The sequence below is a fragment of the Strongylocentrotus purpuratus genome, unplaced genomic scaffold, assembly GCF_000002235.5.
Source record: "Strongylocentrotus purpuratus isolate Spur 01 unplaced genomic scaffold, Spur_5.0 spur5_scaffold_9, whole genome shotgun sequence".
Lineage (NCBI taxonomy): Eukaryota > Metazoa > Echinodermata > Echinoidea > Camarodonta > Strongylocentrotidae > Strongylocentrotus > Strongylocentrotus purpuratus.
The window spans coordinates 692,407-715,075 of record NW_022145615.1 but is presented as its reverse complement, the minus strand read 5'-3'; the positions used below and the strand labels follow the sequence as shown (position 1 = coordinate 715,075).

Genomic DNA, 22,669 nt, shown 5'->3' with positions numbered 1-22,669 from the left:
GTGATATTTAAAGGGCACTCGTGATGCTCATTCAGAAATCACAAGGCAAAACCACAGCATTTAGTTTTTATGATGACACAAAATGTAGTACACTTGTGTAGTACACTTCACATTTCTGAATCTTATTAGTATCTTGGTGAATACTCAAAGTCCTCAACTCATTATCAAAAAACATGACCATATCTGAACAAGCCTTTAGAAAGCAAAAATGGGGAAGTCTGTAAGCTTACTCCTTATTTATTTTCCATAATTTATTAAAGGATAACTTCCTGGTATTTGCATATTATGAAGTACGTGGGTGTAAACAAATTTGATTTCCTTCACATTGTGAGGCTAGACCTGTACAAGGTTAAAACATGCACATGTCTGCAAAGAATATTTAAGTGAACTAGTGGAACAGGTAAAAATTCACAGATACATGTACATGTACAAAGAACATGATCGGATTAGATGTGAAGGGCTGTACTGTACACATGACAATTCCTCATACAGTAAAATGTACTTCTTTGCATCATTGCACTTTTTGATTGAAAATAATTCTGACATAAAACCATGAAGGTCCACCCATATCTCAAATCCATTGTCATCTTTTGACAGCCAAGCTGGCTTGAAGTTATTTATAGAAAAGAATATTTTTCAACTGCCTGCCTGCCTGCATACGAAACTTATCTTCATTGGGTGGTGAAACTGAAGCTGTTGTTATCTGGTCACCTGACAGATTGATTACTTGAGGGGTCATAGGTCGCGCAGGTCAAGTTGTAGTTTACTGTCTTGATACTTTGGTTCAGTGCTTGGGATATATACCTGTGTTTACAGCAGTGTAGGCCGATATGTATTTGTGTGTGCCTCTTGATGCATATAATGTGGAGCAACATCGTCTAGAAACATTGCACTTAATGGCTAATCAAACACAGCCTTTCAGGTGTGAAATCTGAGACCACAGTCAGTAGGGACATGGTAGGGATTTGTATTAGGTTCATGGTTTTATGCAAGTAGGCTCAGTGTAGATGTGCAAACATGTCTATGCCTTTCCTTGATTGATTGTATATATCACATCCATAGCTGTCTGGACTGTAGCTGTATAGGTGAAGGTTCTGTAAAGGGATTATAAATTTATTATCAATAGGCTCTATTTGACTTTATTATACATGTAAGTGAGATCACAAATCTGTTGGCTATAATTATGACATTTGAGTTCTACAGTATATATAATCATAGTCTATGCCAATTAGCTTACCGTGAGATTTGATGACACATACTCCCACAATGATTAATGAAAACCATAATGGAAAGAATGTCTTTGGCTAGCTGGCATTCATTCATTGAGTGTGTGTGCAAATGTGTATGCTAGCTATGTTCTCTGGTAAATAGTGGCCGGTATGGCCTCGAGAGCTGTGTGATATTGCCTGGGATCATATCATTATGGAGTGTTTACGGCACAGAGGAGGTGAAACCTGCAGTATCCCTCAGCCGACCAATTTACGCTGCTGTGAAATTTTTTCATTAGAATATTAAGGGAGGTTTGGCTGGGTGGTAGCAGGCTAATATAATCATAAACCCCACCTACATGTAGCTTATGGTGAGGAATATTGCTGTGGGGGAAAAAAAATTGGATTTAATATAACAAGTCCAAACACTAGCAATCTTACAAGGTGTTAGTTTTAATATACACACCAAGGTTTTCATGTAGTGCTATCTATGGACCAAGGAATCTAAGGAGATCTAGGATAATACATGTACATGATACATACATGTATAATCACACGTATAATATTTGTTATTGTGTTTTTTTAAACTGTTTTGGGTTATCAGATGTTGTTTGTTAATAGCCTGCTTTAAAAGATGGGACAAAGAAATTATAGTGTACTAATCACGTAAATAATGATTTCTGTATAGCTTGAATGTATAATCCACAATAATGTTACCTGGTATTCAGGTGTACACCCGACCTATGGCTATACAAAAGTCCAAGGCGGTTTAGATTATATACCCCCATGATTTAACACTTCCATGCCTATGGCATTTCACTATAGTTTCATTTCATTTCATGTGGTACTACATGTATACATGCACATGTGTAGGCTACATGTAGTGATCAGAATTGCTTGTGACCTTTGATAGTGATACTTACCTTGAGTGTGATTCTAGTCATGCATTGAAGAATACAAAGTGTGAAGGTTTTTCATTGACATAACTGATGATAACGAGGCCTTTTACTACAATGAGTACATACTGTAGTTCTCTTTGTGTGTAACTGTGTATGGCCTTATGTCCACATGTCTGTGATGACTCACTACATTGCAATTTTAAAACGCTTCGATATTGCTTGTACAGCACCTAGTTTGACTTTTTTTAATTCAACATATGTCTGCTCATGTACATGTACATGATGTATACTAACATTTGTGTATCACGAAAGACATGTAAATGTTCGTCTGTAAGGTAATATATTCACATGTGATCCTTTGGAATTTGGACATATCATTAAGTAATTATTTGAGCAGTCAGATCGATTAGAATTTCCCAAGTAGAGGTGAACCCAGAATAAATACCATTTAGTTCTTCTGACTGTACAGCCTACAGGCTACAGGTCTCTTGAAATTTTAATTGAGGAAGTGCATTGACATAGCATGTCAAAGCTGGTGTTCAGTCATCCTGAAGTAGAATCATGTCTGCACGCATTGATAAGCCCTCTTATATTAAGGTGTTTATGCGTGTCCTTTCAGAATTTATTGTTGTAATTAACATGAAGTTGACTATTGGCAATTGGGTTGGATTTGAGATACTGTATGTGTCACATTAAACTCATGTTTATATGAATGTTGATATAATTTAATTTTGAACATTGTTCCTAAAGTCACTAACTAATAAAACAGCATCTTTCTGCTGCAGCCTGTCCTATCTATACAAGTGCCTCTTAGACTGTCTTGATGCATACGCAGCGTATTATGTTCAGTCAAGCCTCTACTCAGCATGCTAATATTTGCACCAGCTATATTTGGACAGCCTGTGATTTGAAAAATAATAAAGAGATGGGATGAGCAATTATCAAAGCTCAGATGCAATTATTTATGCTAAAAAATTCAGTGACCTGTTCTCTTGTTTCTCTGCTTCTATTAAAACCAACTCAATATCAGGGTGGACTTCCCCTTTAACTACATGCCTAAATAAAGTCTTCCCTTCACTTTAAACTAAGCTGTGTGTGTCTTGCTTCGGGTTAGGCAGACACGAATGCTCATATTGTTTGCTTGAATAGAAAGGAAATTACATCCTCTTGACAAATCATTGCCAGGGTCAGAGATGAACAGACGTTTGTAATATGCACCTGTTTCATCTACACAACTGTCTAGTGTCTACTGGTTTGAAATAAGAAGAAAATAATTATACATGTGTTTTTTTTCTCTGTTCATTTAAAATTATTTTTGACATAGTACGGGGTATACATTTCAGATCTATTTACTCATACGTGTACATAAACTTAAGAAACATTTTTGGATGTCATTTGGTCATATCAAAATGGTTCCTCTGGTATACTACAATAATAACTACATGAATACATGAAATACATATGTACAAAGTAAATGTCTATACATTTTGTCATCAGTCATTGCTTATTTTTATGAGCAATGTTGGGAGAACTTAATTTGTATAGTTGAGGGTGTACAGGCTGAATGTAAGACATATCATAGCATGTACTTACATGTAAAAACAATGCTAGCAGGAGGCCAGAGCAGTTTAAATCAGCCCCAGATAGGAGCAATATATGACCTTTCATGCTTTCAATAGTACAGCAAAGTTCATGGCATCTACATCTATTAAAATTATACCCATGTGGCATGAAATATAGTTTATGTCTGTATTAACAAACCTTATTTTTATTGCTTTATGTTCAGTGCACACTTACATGGAATATTACTTTTTTTAATTTCTCTAATTCATCCTAGCATTAGAAGGATATAAAACTCCAAACTTCCCTTTCTCGTTATTTATTTACCGTTTACTTGTATCTTTTCAGAGCAAGGAAAGTACTGGAGACACGCAGCGCCTCTGATGACGACAAAGTGAGTATAAAACAGAAAAAAAGAAAGAATGTAATTTACCCAGAAATAGCCTTCTACAATACAAGTCAATTGGTTTCATGCAAATTGTGAAATTATTTTATTCATGATAAAAATGGGTGAATAAAAGTACTAGGGGAATTGCAAAATAAAGTACTTGTAATGTCTTTTTTTTGCTGTGAAATTTAGAAATACTTTTTTATATAAAAACAGACTTAAAAGATTAAGTTCAATGTAGTGAATGGGGTTGAAATATTAAAGTACTATGCTAGGATAGTTCAGATTCATTAAAAAGGTTAACTGTGTTTCATAGCATGAAAATGTGTATTCTAATATGAAATTAATGAATGTCTTCATGTGTGCAGTCAGAATTGATCGGAATAGAGAAGGCATGATTTATAGTTGTGATGTCATTGATAAATTCAGAATTACGTGTGTACAGCATGGGAGTGTTCATTGACTGGAAGAAAATGAAAAATCCATCACTGACCCAAGAATTCATTATTAACAAAAGTTTTTAAAAACATTTGTGAAGTATCTGTGTGTGCAGTAAATTGGATGGTCAATTTGATGTGATCCGTAGCATGTCCCCCTGAGGTTGCCATCCTACATCCTTGCATCCCTTTCCCTCTTTGTGTCTGTCCATCTTGACCCATCCATCTTGACCAGTCCATCCATATATTAACACCCTTCACTTTTGAGAAATAATTCATTTATTTTCCAAACCATATTGCATGTCTGTCTGTCTGATCTTTTCCCTGTCCTCTTTAATACTTGTTTACCTATGTATGTATTGTCTGTAACTCTTTATGTGTCTTTTTAAAAATCTAACTTTGCCTGAACTACTCCTGTTTTATCCTAATTAATTCTTTTTGTTTAACTTTTTAAGGGTACATGTACCTTTGATAGTTGTTGTTGTAAACAATTTTAGTTTCCAACCAAAAGGAGAAAAATATCCAAATATAAATTATTTAAATGATTTAAAAAAAAAATTTGCCTCAGATGTTAAGAATTTAAAAATTATTATTTAATAATTAGAACTTGAAAAGAATGAAAAAAAAAATCATATTTTAAATAGATGTGACATGTTATAATTATTCAAGTGATTATACATTTTACAACATATCCATGAACATCTTGCTGTTATGCAACAACCTTTTGATTCTCAGTACGTGCATGCATTCACATTTCATTTTGTTAGTAATACTAATTACATAATAACACACTAATATGCAGAATAATGCACTTTTTGAATTTTTTTCTAATATCGTTATGTACATTTACAAATAGAACTGGAACTTAGATTAAAGGTATTTTTTGCTGGACTAAATCTACTTGCTTTTACATCTTTATTGAAGAAGTAGATTATGAGGGATAAAAAAATAAGGAGAATAATAAACATGTAGATGTAGCTCTCTTTTAATTCTGAAGAGATTAAACTCAATATGATTTTTGTTTTTATTTTGACATAAAAGATTGCTAAGCTCTTGTTTAAATTCTTGATAACTCTTCTTTAATATTATTTCACCTCTTTTCACTGAAATTTATTCTTTTCTCTCCACCTCCTTCATGTATTTGTTTCAAATCTATACATTTTGTGCTTCCTGTTGCCTCATTGTCATGTATCCATTCTATATGCCTTCTGTGCCTATGCCTTCTGTTCACATCTCTATGATTTGTTTACAACATTGTCTGCCACATCCCGCTATATTCCCCCACTCTCCCATTCCTGTATCGTCCATGTGATACGTACCTTGTCTCAATGTTACATCCACCACCACCTATTCCAACCCCACCCCACACCATACCCCACACCACACCCCACCCCACACCACACCCCACCCCACACCGGGGTGATAAACTGTGTTCCATTCATTGTTGGATGTTTGGTTGTTGGCTCGGTGGCCATGCTACAGATCACAGACCTTGAGAGCCAACTCACAACATCCAAAGCTCTTCAGGAGGAGGCAGATCACAAATACGATGAGGTATTATTATTATGCAATCAATGTGACTGGGTCACTACACAACAGCCACCAGGTGAATAGCATTGCTCTCGATCCAAGGGAAGATTCTGGCATACAAATCCCCATTAATACGGATCTGTCCAAAAGCAGTTCAGTGGACCCTATAATCTTCTCAAACAATTGTCCCACCAATTTTTTTTTTTATCTAGAGCCAATTGATTCTCTTCATCCCATCCCACTCTTTCACAATTTGTAATGAGCTTATCTAAGAAAGCTGTGCGATTTCTCCCTGTTTCTTTACAAGAATGCCAAATAAGGTCACCCTTATTTGACCATAGGGTTGAAAATTACATCACGTAATACATAAAGGATGAGACTGAGACATGGGTCGAGATGGATACCTGCGAACTTCCCTATTAAGAGCAGTACTGATCACTTGGTGACTGATAAAATGTTGCTAACCACTAAGTTTTCTCCTTGATTTGTTTTTAATTCCACCATCTCTCTCATGATGATGTGCATGCTCATGGTTTTGCCTCTGAAAGATTATTGACTTAGAGCAGCGAATGAAAGAGAATGCATCAAGAATAGAAGAACTCGACAGACTACACTCAGAGGTATTTGTCAAACACTTGTGATTTATTACAGGAAACTATTTTCTATTTCTCTTTAGTCTCATAATTTTATTGTATTCAGTCAGATTCTTAGGGTGTTTCTGAGTTCACTCTACAATGAAGTAAAGTTATTCTTGATGGCTTTCAAATTCAATCATTTGTAGTAGGAGACTTTATTAGATAACCTGCCAGAAGCTCCAATAAGCTCCATAGATGAAATATAAAAGTTCAAGAATTATCAAAACAATTTTCACACCCAAACTATTTTCAAAAGATGATAATAAGGAGAGATTAGACAAATAGATTAAGAGGGAGAATGGGGTAAATGCAAACAGATTTTCACACGGTATTTCATTGGATCAAGAACATTTTCTTTCAAAATTGAACTGTGATACAGCTATCGTAAGAACCCTATATAAATGCCAATATTGTATTGCATTGTAATTGTTTCTTAATATCTAAATATTCTAAATATCTTAACCCTCCTTTTTCCTGAGAACCAGTTCGGGACCAGTTTTGCTTGAGCCCGGGGACTTTGCTCGCTTGTTGCAGGACCTTCAGCCCATTGAATCCATGTTTACACTTGAGTCCATATCCAATGGATCTTTATTTATTATTTATTCAGCACTTTCAAGAAATATGACAATGAAACCATATAATCATGGTGATTACAAATTAGAATTACAAAAACAATTCAAACACAATTTTTGTAGCAATATTCTGAGTGCAAAAGATGGCAGCCAGAGAAGGAAAGAGCAAACTAAATCACTGAAACCATAATGGTCCCTCAGCCCAGCCAACTGATGCACTCAGAAGACTGGTAAAAGTATAGCATAAGGACAAATAAAGAGAGTAACAAATCAAAGATAAACAATAATAAAATAAAGAAAGGAGAGGCACGAGCAAATGTAACGCCAATATAGAAATTAGAAAATTCACAAATGATTACCTTGTTGCGATTATATTATATCCACTAGTCCCAGCGTAAGCTCCAGATGACAGAGCAACAGCTGGAGGTTGCTGAGGCCAAAAACACAGAGTGCGAAAGGTAAGAATCTTTGGCCCGTATTCATAAAAGCATGTACTGCAGTAAGTAGGTTATAGAGGGCTCTTCACAAAGAGGTGCCCGGGACACATGGACCCCAAAAAATTATGTCCGGACCCCAACGTTGTTTACATTTTTTAATGGGGCTCATACGTACAGACTTCTAAAAAGTACAATCGGAACCCACTTGCAAAAAAAGTTAGTGTGGAACCCTTATTTTTAGAGTGCCTTTTTTCAACCTTTTCCTTCTGTAAAAATGACCACGATATATTCTGACAACATGAAACAAAAGTTAGCTCAATATTTTACTGTATTGATATAAATTTTTGAATTATGGAATATATCTGAGAATTCTTATTGTTCAACATCTGCGTTGATGATTATTCTCCGCACAGCAAATTGGCACAGCTTACCGATGAGATCACCACCTTGAGGAATAACTGCAAGTCACTGGAAGCCCAGGACCGTGAATCAACAGAGCGTGAGGAGAAATACGAGGCATCAATCAAGCAACTGAGGGACGGTCTCGATGAGGTACGAACAAGAACTACTTTTATTTCTCAAGTATCATACTAGGAAGAAGGCCCAAATAAGTGGCGTTTTTCGTTTGAAATGTTAAAATTGTAGTTACGATCATTTGCCTGACATAAGTCTGTGTCAGTGCCTGTGCAGTATTTGATATATCATGTGATAATGATATCATATTAATATCATGATTGAAAAACAACAATCAGTGCACACATTGAATTACTGGCATACTGCTGTTACAGGCTATAAGGACAGTGGGTTCTTGTATAGTACTCATGTCTGTCAGACTCGACAGCCCTGGCGCTCCACAATTATTACACCGGCTTCAGCATAGCTGCTATTATGGTGCTCGCGCATTTAAAGGAATTAATTCCTGTCGGGTACCCATTTACTTACCTCACTCACCTTACTCGATTCGAGTGTGGCAAATGTAGATGAATGTCAAAGGACATTAGTCCCGCGCCGCGACTTGTCCATGACTTGTCCACTAGACCACGACACCTACACAGTAACACGTTTGATAATGCAATCAAAATGGGCCTAAGTGATGATTCTAATCAAGCTACACCAAACCGAAAAGACTGTATATCTATGTATCTATGTTTTTCTTTGTTTGATTACAGGCTAGCAACCGTGCAGAGGGAGCTGAAGGCCAAGTCAAGTCTCTGCAACATCAAGTAGACTCTCTTGAAGGTACAGTACCTTACATCTATCTACTACACCCATGTACCAACCAAACTTACATTACCATTACAGAAAGCTCTTCATATAGACAGCACTATCATTCCTGCATCATGTAATGTCTGACAGCTCAGATATCATTTCAGGGTTCTCGTTTATCTTTGTATTTTGGTTCCCAGCTAGGAGACCTGGACATTACTTAGCTTACCAAATTCAAATTTTTTGATGTTCATTTATAGAGAACAGCAGAAAATTTCACAGGAAACTATTGAAATTTTCATCATGCGAGATTTGTTATATCATCACGGCAACAAAGACCAGATTTTCAAGGTGCTCCAAAAGATATTAGGTGATCAATGGCACCAAGGCAAGAACCAGTTTGGGCCCCTAGTCATGTATGATATGACTTATCAAAAGAAAAGCAGGCTTGTATAACGTGCTAAAAGGGCAGAAAAGCAACTTATTTTTGTAAGAGTCCATCATAGTAGCTTTGTAACATACATGTTTGTCATCACTGCAAATCTCATTTCTACACATTGCACATCTATTTTAGATAGGCTGTCTAGCATCATGCCCAGCCTTACCTACATTGAAACTCGGATTAAATTGACTTTATATGAGGGCCAGTGAATGAGCTTATGACCAGATGTTATCATTGCTTTAGGGGATAGTGCTGTCTCCTTAGTAATCTGTCAGGGTAATGTAAGGTTTGAGCCCAATATGAAAACAACAACTCATTTGGTATGAAGCATTGATGCTATCTCATGCCATTTGTTGTCAAAATGTTTCTTGTATGATGTCCTAAAAGTAGGATGATACAGGTGAAAGACCACTTTATTAATGGAATCAGATTTTAAGTGTACTTTGAAGAAAAAAATTGCTCCAGATGACCCAAATTTGGCAGATGGTTGCCAGACATAGCACCAACATAATTTACTTACAGTGGTTCCATATACAGTGATGCAATCATGCATAACTGGCTGATGAGATAGTTGGTCAATATGGGTTAAGAGGGGAAACATCCTTAACATTTGAATATATTAGTAAACTGGTCTATTGCCGATGGATTTGAGCTCATTAGGGCTCTTTCATATTTAGAAATATTATGATATATGAAATCATTGTTATTTTATGGTAGAATGGCTAACATTTGTGCCAAATATTGCTCAAGTGAATAGCAAAAGATAAGGACATAAGTGATGCGAGGTTCAGTGTCTTAAGTAAGATCAGTTCACATAGAGTGTAGTAGGTTCTCTATCTTCATACTTCGGTCAAATAACCGGTAGCGTTGAGATGTGCACAAAAACCAGATACCACTAAGATGCATTATACTGATGAAATGCTTCACTTGTAAATCATGAATTTTTTCCCCCAACTGCTCTTCAAGACACTTGTTCAGTGAACCAAGCATCTCTCCTTTCTAATACACATTTATGATTAGAATAATAGTTTTACTGAACTAATTGAATTCTGATTTGAAGAAGCATGGTTTGTTCCATCGATTTGTATTAACAAGCATGAAGATTTGAAGAATACCACTGGTAAAGTAGACTATAATCTCACAGTTTTGTCACTATCTGCAAATGCCTTGCATATTATGATGTACATACTTTCAGTCCTAAAGCATATATTCTTTCCTTATGTACTACAAGAACATATTTGATAGAATTGCACTATAAACAAACAAACAAAACACTTCACATGCCTAAGTAACATGTTCATGATATTTTGTCTCACTCTCACTAGAAGTAAGAGGGGGGATGTAGTCATTCGTTTTACGACATCGTAACCTCTGAAATAGATACCATTGAACGGACATGTTATATACTTCCTGTGACTGGGTTTGCAAGACAGTTAGTTGTACATGCAAAATATTGAGGAAATGCTATCTTTTACAAGCTCTGATAAACTTCATTGCATCATGCAATAAAAATTCAATTCACAGCACCTGCCTCAACTGCACACTATCCCATAGAGACAAACAGAGTGAAAGTGACATTCTACCCCACTTATACCCATTAGCAGTTTGAATATAAATCATATTTTGTCATAATCCAATCATGTGTTTGAAACAGAAACTTGCAGCTCTCAATCAGTATGTCGTCTCCTGAGAGGCAGAAGGGCGTTAAATGTTTATTAAGTGCTATCATGAGCTAAAGTCCTTTTTGTTTCTCTGGAAGCGATGTATTGAAAGTATCGCTCTTGGGCTTCCGTGATTATTAGCAGACATCTTTCTTGAGAATACACCATTACCACATTGCTATGATGTGGTAGATGTACCTAGCATCCATTTTATCTGTAGTCTTTTGCACATATTAAATGCACCACACCAAATACACTTTATCATCAATACAGAATAAGCTACTTTTCACTTGTATACAGTGACTTTCATTTTCTTGTGTAAGATTTAATCTCACATTCAAATGCTCCATTAGCATTTAAAATGGGCATAAATATACACAATTTCGTTTTATAGCTTTTAATTCCACCCCTAAATAGACGAACAAACAAATAAACTAATGACAAAAAACACAAAACATAACTGAATGTCGATCATTGTAATAATAATCTTTTTTATGTAGATTGATGTAACTTTTATATTTGATGTAGAAATCCATTTTTTTTCCATTACTAATACTTAAACTAATGATTAAAGTGTGTGTCATGGTTTGTGAACATTACCTTGTTTCTCATCATAAAAAGATTTATAGCTTTTATACCTAATCTTACAAAAATAAGCATGTCTCCTTGAATATTCCATTACTCTTATTCAAAGGGATATACAGGGAAATACAGTGTATTTACTGGGAACGTAGGGAGTAATGATTGAGATTTGCTGTTGATAAAAGGAAAATCAAGACTTTTGGTTACTCTTTTTTCTAAATACATAGTTTAAATGATGTTTTGACATGATCATGCTAAAGAATGATCATGTTTCAAATCAAATGCGGATAGCCTGATTTTACAGCAGAGGAAATAAACATTTCACTTCCATGCTCAGTTCTTGAGTTTTACTTGTGGTGACAAATCTCTGATTAACCAAACAATAAACATTGTAAGAAGGTCAACAACATTGGGCTAGCTAGAATAAGTGGGTTATGATTCAAGTCATCTCTGATAGAAACATTAAGATCTGCCAATCTCCATGTCTCATCGTTATTGAGGTTGTCTTGTGTTGCATGCAACCAATTTGCTGTTGTCTATTTTCTAAATTGTTTTTGATGTTGTGTCTCTAGATTTTCAAGATATCCTTTCATCTTCTCAAGTTGATAACATATTGGACTTATCTCAGGTCGACTTGTCTTTGACTATGCTGACTGTCTATACATGTAACAGTGTTTCTTTGTGGCATGAAGTCGATCCCATGGATGCACGAGATCCCATCCCATCCCCACACCTGCCTGCTTGTATGTACTCTGTACAATACAGTTCAATTCTCCCAACCTCACTTATTACAATGTTACTGCTCATTGTGGTACGTTGCAAGTTGTCTTTTATCGGGCATCAAAGACTGCACTACATGTGCAGTGTCCCATCAGTTTCATAAGTTGTGCTACGATGATTGTGGTATCCTAAGAGTGGATGTGACAGCGACGTTCATCGAGCATTGGAGAGAACTTGGGAGATTTCTGTCATCGTGGACCATCTAGACGTAATGTGGAACTGGTAAGGACTATTGCGGAAAGCAGCATGTCAAATCTCTACCACCTAACCGGTTTGTTGATGTTCTGAATGAATAGAGAAGTCATCTTTTATAACCTTCATGTTGTGTTTTACAAAGCTAGAATGAAGCAGAGGGACTTGCTAGTTCAACATCATGTTTTTAACTTGTAATTTCAACCAAGTTTGCATGCAGACGATAAAGACTTCATTTAACCAGACGCTTTCTCTCATACAATTGTGTGTTAGTGTTGTTTCATAACCATATGTAGGAAATTTTTATATAATGCTTTGGTTTACTTGTGCAAGATCCCAACAGGAAATGCTTATAAATAGATGTAGAGTAGACCAACATACATGTATGCATTGGCAATGGATTTAGAATGATTTTTTTTTGAAGGACGTTGGCTCACAGGCTTCTTTTCTTTACAGTTAATAAAGGAACACTCTCCAATACTTGGTCCTACTTTGTTAAAAAAATAATATATTAATAGCATTACATCTTGTCATTGTGCATAATAAGGGACAGATTAAAACGATTTACTTGTCAGAGTGCCTTTAATCAGGACAAAATCAATGTGTGAGATGAACTAGACTTAAAGCAAAATTTCAGTCTCTTTAGATTTTGAAACATTCCATTTTTGTCTTCACCCTTGGTTTTTCAGATGTGTGTTGAGCTTGCTGGTGTTATTTAAATTTGTTGTAATCAAAACGTTCCAGTTAGATCTTGCAGTTTGTTAGATTATATGCATGGACAAGGATTCTGTATTTCTGTGTGTTGATCCATCTATATATCCTGCCTGCAATATAAACAGACTTTGTCACATGTAAGCATGCTGGTCTGTGTGTATGTATGAAATACAAGTTTGTACTGTATTCTTAGACATTTGTTATGTGTGTAAAGAAATTCTTTGAATTTCCTACCAGTTACTCTTCCTGAATCTTGTCATATAGATATACTAGGAGATTAATATCTATGTAAATGATTTTCTCTGGCACAACCAAACTCTTGGATTTTATCTATCAGTTTCCTAAGTCTAATTGGTTTTAAAGTGGACCAATAAACCAGAAATAGTTTTGTTCTGTATATCTTGGGACTTAATTTGTGTATTCGATATTCAGAGTATGAACTTGAGGCGATACTCAAGTACAGAGACATTTCAAGTTTTAATCATGATATTGCATTTCAGATAAACGTTGATTCTCTTTATTGAATTTGGTGCACCATTCATGTGCAGGCCTAGTATACAGACAATAGTACCGGCATGCAATGATTTTTTCCCCTATAATGCTCTTTGGTCATTAATCATTTAAATGCCACATAGTTTCATTGGATGATATTATGTCTTCTAATATTAAGTTGTGAGTGATTAATCTCTTTAAAGCAGAAGACGATTATGATATGTTGTGGCTTACTGCAGAGATACAGGATGTAAAGCCGACGGTTTATGGCTAGGGGTCATTAGAAGCTCTCTCTGATTGAGGGAGGGATGGGGACAGCTAGGGGGTGTTGAGAATGGACAATCCAGGAAGCGTATCCGCCAAGCTCTGTGTGTGTCAGTCAGACAAATAATTGACCAGAGGGGCATTGGGGGAGAGGAGAGTAGGGTAAGGTGAATGAAAGTGCAAAAAATGTAAAAGAAGATAAAAACTGGGAAATATTTAATTGAACAATTGTAGATGGTGTGTAGTTTAAAACAGTGTAGTAATTCAAGAGGGTTTTTTGTGAGGAGGGGGGGGGGGGGCATGTAATGACTATCAAGAGGGAGTCAAATCTGTTTTTTCAGTGATGAGTTGTCTGATAGAAACAGTTATCAGCAATTAAAAAGCACTTAGGGAATTTATAGGTTCGTTTGTTGCAAGGAGTATGCAGCTCTAGAGGAATGTGTATCATGACATATACAGTATATATGTAAAATGTAGGCCTACATATACGTTTAAAAAAATAAGTTGAGTTCCACTTGAGCATTTAATGATCTGTATGCTTTCAAAGATTTACAGTAATGGAATGGAAAGATTTCTTCCTTGTTGTACAATTAGTTCAGGTGTAGCAAACTAACACCCCCACTCAAGTTATTGTGCGCTCTTTTTGTTGTTTTTCCTAAATATGTTTAGGAAAGAGTTCAGTTTAACTAGATTTATATTGTGTTTTAGTAATGATACTTCAGCACAGAAAGTCTTGTATCTCTCTCTTCCTGTTCTTTTCTTTCAGTTTCTCCCACTACATTTCTTACATTGTACAGAGAGTTTTATTTCATTGATAAATGTATGAAAGATGTAAATATTTCAAACTGTAAGTACCATGCAGTCGGCATGTTATATACACGTAAGCCTAGCAATATGCTGGTAATTCAAGCAGAAAGTCCATTTCGGAATTATGGATTGTTACATTCTCTCGTTTGGAACCTCAGAATCCAGTCGTAATTGAAACTATCCAAACCAACAAGGATCTTTGCTCATGCAAAATACAAATTGGCAACTCAGTGATGTCAATCTGTTCAGTCATTGTTTTAAGAGTCGTGCAATAAGTGGGTTAACATTTTTCATACACTAAGGCATTAAGTATTATTACCTGGTTACCTGTCATTAAGGAAGCACAACCATTTGCTTTAATACACAGATGTAAACGCTCCATAGTATTCCTAATACACATTTTATTTTAAAAATGCATAAATCAACGATCTACAACATATTTCATTTATTTAACTCACATTAATACATCTGGAACACAGTGTACAAGAATAGAAAGTGTTCTATATGCTAGATTTACAGATTTACCAAATCTCAAAAAGCAGCCGATTAAAAACCATAAAAACTGCAGAATGTAATGTGCCACTAATTATATCCTTTATATTTCTATAAAAAGTTATGTAACTAAAGAAAAACAAATCATAAAATTTAGCTGTACCAGTATGTCAATTGCTAAGTATGTTAATACTAGACAATTAAATTAAAAAGGAGACTATTTTCTTCTGACACTCTGATCTTTCTAGTAATTTGTAAAATCAGACGTAAAACAATGTGCAGTTTTGTTTTTAAATTGTATTACATGATTGATATAACAGGCCCAAACAAAGTGACTTGTGCTGCACATTGCTGTGTATAAGAGCTGTCTCTACTAATACACTTATTCTGTGATCTCTTTAGAAAGCCTGTGTGATACGAGAGCCAAGTGTAACAAAGCCGTTGCTGAACAGGAACGTCTTGAGATAGAGCTCATGGCCATTTAGGCTTGTACTCTTCCTCTCACGCTCTACCCCATATGGAGCTGGGTAAACTATATCATATCATGGCACTGTCTGCTGCAGACCTTCCTTTTAGTTCTTAGTTAATCGTGAAATGGAAAGAAAAAGAAAGTTCAATGTGCTTGCTCATATTTCAATTATGATTTTGGTTTTGTTGCTTCCCTCTAGTCTTCAAGTTGCTCATTACAAATTTGATTATCCTCCCGTCGCTTTTGATTTTCTTGATAGTTTTCATATTAGTGATTCTCTTTTATTCTCACTGTTAAAAAAAAAAATTATCATTTTTCTTATTCGTGTGACAAATCTGTGTCTTCAAATATAGTTTCTATCTCATTTTATGTATTTTTTCCCTTTTTGATGTTAATGTAATTGTAGATATCAATGTATGATTGATTACACGTATTGTCTTTCGTATATCTTTGGCAGACACTTCTAGCCTCGCTGAAAACATTTCTTTTTCTTTCTATACGTGAAATATCACTCCTGTGATGCTTTTACCCTTTAGTTTGTCAAGGATCTGTGTACAGATTTTCTCATGTCTTGAATGTATCCTGTGTTGTTTCCTGATATACCCTAGTCTCTTATGACCTTTGATTTCTGACCTCTGACCCCTGGGGATATGGCATTTCAGATTTGTCATTGTCCTGACATAGTAAACTTATATTGAGAATCTAAATGCAATATAGCGAAATTATAACAAGTTTTAATGAGCAAGACACCACACTCTCACAGTGCTGACGATCATTTAGAAATCCTTCTGAGAATGAACCAGATGACCCAGTTTTTCAATCATGTATACATTCACGCAAGAACAAACTACACAAAATGCCACTATTGCATGAGCACTTAGATATACAACACTTCACTATACAACGTGCATCTCACTTTCACATTCACTCTTAATGTAGAAATGAAATGAGAAACACATCACTCCTTATATTCCAGTCACTTAGTCCAACCAAAGTAATGTGCATTGTGTCAGGGCTTGATTTAAATTTATTTAAAAAAGGCAAAAATCCTATCTTATCAGAGCAAAATTTAACATAGCTCGTTGATGGGCTGTATCCAAATGTCACATGTTGCACATTAATTTTAGTGTGAGATTGGCAAGAAGTTTGGTACGTACACACCCTCCAATCTAGTCTTAATGATGTCTCAAATCATATGTGCCATTTACTTTCAAGTAAATTACGTTGTTGGGTTAAGATTAATTATTTGAAAAAGAAACCATGCTGATGTTAATAGAACTGAGATGGGTGTTTGTAGTGAAACAAAGCCTAGGATATGATAAGTAAGCCTCTCAGGGTATGATAAGTCACTTGCTGTATTACTTGCTGTAACTACATGAAGTTATCTAGTTAGCATTTATATTATGTTGTATCCTAGTTTATACATATACCTGCAATGATTCCTGTATCACAGAAGGAATGATCTAGTGGTGATAAAAGTAATTAAAGTGCCCTCATGCTTTATTGAATCAAGATTGTACTGAACTCTATAATATACATGCCACTGTTTTAGCCCAAGTCAGAATTTGAAGCTCATACAAAATTTAGCATTCACCACAAACCTCTTGCATACTTGATATACAAGGGGATATCTTTACCCCCAATCAGCTGCTGTTGCTGCAGTTACCTGTAATTCTGTTTGTGGTCTTCGATCATCATATGTAATCTTTCTTTGTGGCATGCATGTGTGGCGTTTTTGTGATAGAGTGGGATTATTGCTTTGATTACAAATTGGATTTCATTTCAATATGTCATTTTTATTATTTTGTTCAAGAGATGAAACTGCCAAAGAATTATTATTTTAGGGTACAAAAGAAATGATAAAATGATAGTGGGGCATTCGCTAGGACCCATTGTACTCAATAGCCAAATTCTCACTGCACAGAATTCACCCTAATTATATCCGTACAAAGTTTTCTTCAAAATGAAAGCACAAGAAATATCCTCACATATTTAGATGAAAGTAATAATGATTATTGTGTTATTTTTTTTTTAATGAAAAGCCATATATGCTAAATTGGTTTTCAGTTAGTTTCTCAATAAACTTATTTTTGTCTTTGAATTCAACATTTTCTTTTACTTTTAGCAGTACTGAAGTGAAATACTGTGGACAAGATTATATGATTATTTTAAAAGGGGCAGTGAATACAGAGAGTATGTTAAAGCAGTACTTCAGTTTGATGTTTGGATTATGCCAAAATGGACAGATTATTTTGTTTATATTCGAGATATTGTCAACATTGGATATTAGTATGAATGTAAAATGGACTTGTTTTTATTTCACCAAATGCAATCACATTTTAATTGTTCTTTTCTTTTCTTTTTCTTCTCTCTCTTTACAGCTGAAGTGCAAGTTACTAAAGAGGAACACCGTAAAGTTCAAATGGATTTAGATAGCTGTTTAACTGAGCTTGGAGACCTGTAGAAGACTGCTCTTTTCATCTTGTGTTTTTGTTTAAGAAAAATGCAAATATATCTACTCCTTTTTACCACTCCTCTGTCATGAACTGTTGCTGGTTTCTAGGTTGGATTACAATGTGTACTTAGTACTGTGCTGAAGATTGAAGTGCAATCTTCAACACTCAATGTTGCATTATAGACTCTCTCCTATGTAAAGCAACTAGCGTATCGCTCTCTTTTTCATCATTCAAGTGTTGAGTCTCTCATAAAAGAAAGGGAAATGAAAACAATTCTACAAGTTCATCGCTTGGGTTGATTGGAGCGACAATCGATAAATGTAGGACCAAATTAGTGTTGGACACCAAATAACACATTCCTAATTTATTTTTTGTACTTCCAAATTCCAAGCTTGATCAAGAAAAGATTTTTTTTTTAATTCAGTATTCTAAGGCTCCATCTGTGCACTATTCAAGTCTTGAAAAGATCTCTAGTTTGATATTTTCCATCAATCTTAGGTTTCTTACAGTTATAGGTGTGGTTGTTGTGTCATAAACGGAGTGTTGAAATAATCTGGTTTGATATCTATTAGGAAAATGCATATTTAATGTATAATACCTTGCTGCAAAATTGACAGTTTTTAATTAAGAAGATTCCATTCAATGACGGAGAAATCAGTGATTGAATGACTCGTTCAGCATTGTCTATCCTATCATGCATTACAATGTAAGGAACATGTTTGTAGCTAACTTAACATTGCATGAAGTTACTTAACTTAACATTGTGAAACACGTATATTACACTCACTCTCTCATTCACCCTTCTTAAGTATTATGAATGACAATTGTGTGGACCTGTACATATATACATATGTGTACATACCATCTTGGTGGTAAGTATGTGTTAGAGGACTAGAGCAGTCGTCAGTCTGTAGTGGTATCTGGTTTTTACTGTGCACTCAATAGCCCAAACAGTGTGAATAGAACATACTATGCTGTAGGTATGTACTACTAAGTAATCTTTGTGTGGTCATGATATTATGGTGCATTATGTAATCATTAGGGCGCTCTCTCTCATTCAGTGCTCTGCTTAAAATGTATAAATATAAATAAATGTACTTCTTGTATCCTCTTCTCTCTTCTCTTTAAACAAAAAAAGTTTTAAAAAGTAGGGTATGTAGCTCATTGCCTCGCTCTACTTTCCTTTGTTTCTGTTTTTACTATTTTTGCCTCGATTTGATACCAAATATAATTTTGCTGATTTCCTTTCTTTTCTCTCTTTTATCCTCTTGTTGTTGTTGCCTTACGTTGACCCTTGTTGTGTACTACCCCTCTTCCCTGTTTGTGTCCCATTGTACTGTCCCACATTGTTGCTTTACTGGCTCGTTGACCCGTGCAGAGGAATTGGTGCAGGAGAAGGAAAAGAGCAGAGGGATGAACGATGAGATGGATCGCTGCTTGCAAGAACTCAACATGGATATCTAGGAGTTGCCATAGTAACCCTCTTGCTTCCTTACACGTATCCATAGCAACCTTCTTTTATTTTCAGCCCTAGCCAATCTCGTCCTAGAGTCCCACTCCTGGAGCGCGGAGTCCACACCATCAATTCTAGACATCAATCTAGACATTAGTTATGTTCCGTCATTTTATGTTTCTATGTTCAAAATCCTAGAAAGAGAGAGGGAAAGAATTGTTTTCTCAGTACAAAACAGAGAAAGTGTACACAGTAATTTTCACTTGTACCGTCTTAGTTAAGGAGGCAAAAAAGTATTGTTCTTTTTAAGATATTTTATTGCAAAAGGTAATTTATAGAAGTAATCGTTACTTTTTTTATTGCAGGATTGGTATTGTAATGAATTGAAAGTTCTTGAAAAGAATGGTTTGATGTTGACTGCTACGTTAGGCAGGCGCTCTAGACTGTGACATGAAAGTCAGATCAGTCGCTTCTACATCGGACAAGGATTGATATCTTATGCGGTATATTATTGCCCCCTCACCACAATTTATGTATAATCGTGTCTTCTTTCATGATCAGAATGTTCAAATATCTTCTTTTTTTTCCATCTGGAGAAAAATTCAGTTTTTGTTGTTTCATATTATTTCTTTGGATGAAAACTTGTCAGCGTGAGCATGAGAAACAGAGTGTAATTTTATTTCTATTTGATTTGCTTCAATGTTTTCTGATATGACATGAGTAGATTTCTTACTATGCTTCCACGTCTGATCTAGCCTGTTTGGTACTAGTTCAGCACGGATGTATATTCACAAAGTAATCTTAAAGCTCAATGCTTAGTTATACATGTAGATAAAATGACTACATCATCTCGCTCTGTAGATTAGCTTTGTATTTGACATAAGCATTAGTGTAAAAGGGAATCTATTTAATAACATATGTTTTGTGTAGTGTGTATGATCTGATATGAAACCCTTCTTGACAGTTATAAAAGAAATTTAATCATGTACAAAGTAATGCTAATTTAATATCTAATAATTATATATATTATCATTTTAGCTGGAGAATACTATAGATCATATGAAATTCTTAGACAAAACAATTGACTTCAAAACTTTGTATGTTTTATACACCTATCATTTATGATTACGCAATTGTCATTAGTGCTGTAGTGTTGTCAGATTATGCACTAGAAAAATAAATTTCTTGATTTACAGAACTACAAATGACAAGTCTTTGTATCCTAAATGTTTATATTTCATTATTTGCTTATCTAGAGTGTAATATAGTGAAAAGATTTAATGTGTGAGTATTTGCATTTTTTTCTTCATTGTAATGAATCAATGAACTGGTACTTCATATGTGTAATGATTGTTAAAACAAATATCATTTACTCATACATGAAAAGTAAGAATTGAATCAGTGCTATTTCAGATTGATCACTTCTTTCTTACAACAAGAAACAAAACACTACTTGTTGCTCTAAATGGTCAATGTCCTGCATATGTTTACTGTACTTTTTGCATGATTTTCATCTGAGCAATTGTCATGGAAAGGTTATAAAATCACCATTGAAAATCATTGTACGGAAACGAACCCAGTTTGGACTATGTAGAGGGTTGCATGGTGTATTAAAACACAGCACTTCATAATAACTGAAAAATTGCCTTTATTCCAGTTTATTTCACTCACTGTGACTGACTCTTTGCTGTTTAACATGTGGGATCTTCATTAAAACTGATCCAATCTCCCTTTTTTGACAACATTTGTGCCCTCTGGTTGGCAGCTCTGAGTTTGTTCTGTGTGAAGAAGAAGAATGATTTATCATGGTCTGATTTTAGCCTCTCTTTAACCTTTTTTTCTTTCTTGTTTTGTTCCTCTTTTAAAGTCAAGCTTTGAGGTGTGTCTCGGGTCACGTGAACTGTCCAAAGTCTTGTAAATTATTTCTGAATTTGATTCAGACACACTTCAAGCAAAGCAAAAAGAGTTAAATGAAGATTCAGGGAGTTGACATACTAGGAAAGCGGGATTAGATTTGAGGCATAACAACAATTGGCAAACACTGATTTTCTGAGGCAATCGTGGAAGAAAATCTCTTTTCTTCTCAGACTTGATCCTCTATTCAGAGTTGGGGAACGATAGAGTCATCCCAACCTGTACTTACACCTGGAATGTTTGGAGCAGCAAAGCGTAACATCATAGCATGCGTAGATACAAGAGTTGTAGCATTGGTTCTATCTTTAATAGCAGCATGTCAGCTCTGTTGATCTTCACCTAATCTCTCGGATCATTTATGGGAAATTATTTTCTTTTACTTTTTTAAACGTTTGGACATGGGAAAACGTAATATGCAACTCTCGCTGTTTATACATATTAAAGCACATTAAAATGTGGCTTGTTGAAATTCTGAGAGTTTGCCATATCAGAACTAATGGGATCACTTATGAACAAATTATTGTTCTTTAACAACCGGAGTGTTTTTTAAAAGAGCAAGCCTACAGCTCGAAGAAATGGATGGGCTAAATTACATCTATGAAATGAGGAAGACCTGAATTTAAAACGGTAAAGAAAGACAAAAATTGGGATGGAATATTTATTGGTGCTAAAGTACTTACAGTCCAAGAAATAAGAGTGTGTAGTTATAGCAGCAGTGCAGGCTGTGCATTGTTCCCGCAACATTGATGAATAAACGGATCATTTATCTAACGGCAAAAAATATCCGATTGACCATGCCAAGTTATTTGAAAATTACAATACAAGTAGATTTGTAGATGGTGAATGATGATAACATCATGACATGACAAGTGTGTTATGATAGCCATCCAAACTGTGGCATTGGTGATGAACCGTACTAAAAGAGAGTTTCCAGTTGAATGCTGTTTGTGATGGTACTAAGAGAGTGTGATGATGCTAGGTGAAAGTGGTTGAGACAATTCCTTGTTGTTGGCTTAATAGAGATTAGTGGTTCGTGAAGCAAACATATTGATAGACTGGTTTGAACTATGGAGGGCATT

The 22,669-nt window shown here is 35.2% G+C and overlaps 1 protein-coding gene across 5 annotated transcripts in view; it reads left to right on the top strand.

Annotated features, from left to right (window-relative positions):
* LOC576168 (tropomyosin) overlaps positions 1-22,368 on the top strand; it is a 38,807-nt gene extending 16,439 nt beyond the window's left edge. For 2 of the 5 annotated variants that reach the window (XM_011681682.2, XM_011681685.2), the window contains 6 exons: positions 4,016-4,061; positions 6,571-6,642; positions 7,617-7,687; positions 8,080-8,218; positions 8,836-8,905; positions 19,602-22,368. In XM_011681682.2, the coding sequence (XP_011679984.1) occupies positions 4,016-4,061; positions 6,571-6,642; positions 7,617-7,687; positions 8,080-8,218; positions 8,836-8,905; positions 19,602-19,687 (484 nt within the window). In that variant the 3' untranslated portion in view covers positions 19,688-22,368. Of the gene's footprint in view, positions 1-4,015; positions 4,062-5,974; positions 6,047-6,570; positions 6,643-7,616; positions 7,688-8,079; positions 8,219-8,835; positions 8,906-15,700; positions 15,826-18,148 lie in introns of all 5 variants that reach the window. The other 3 variants (XM_011681684.2, XM_011681683.2, XM_003726456.3) reach the window with 3 other exon arrangements.
* Positions 22,369-22,669: the final 301 nt, after the last annotated feature.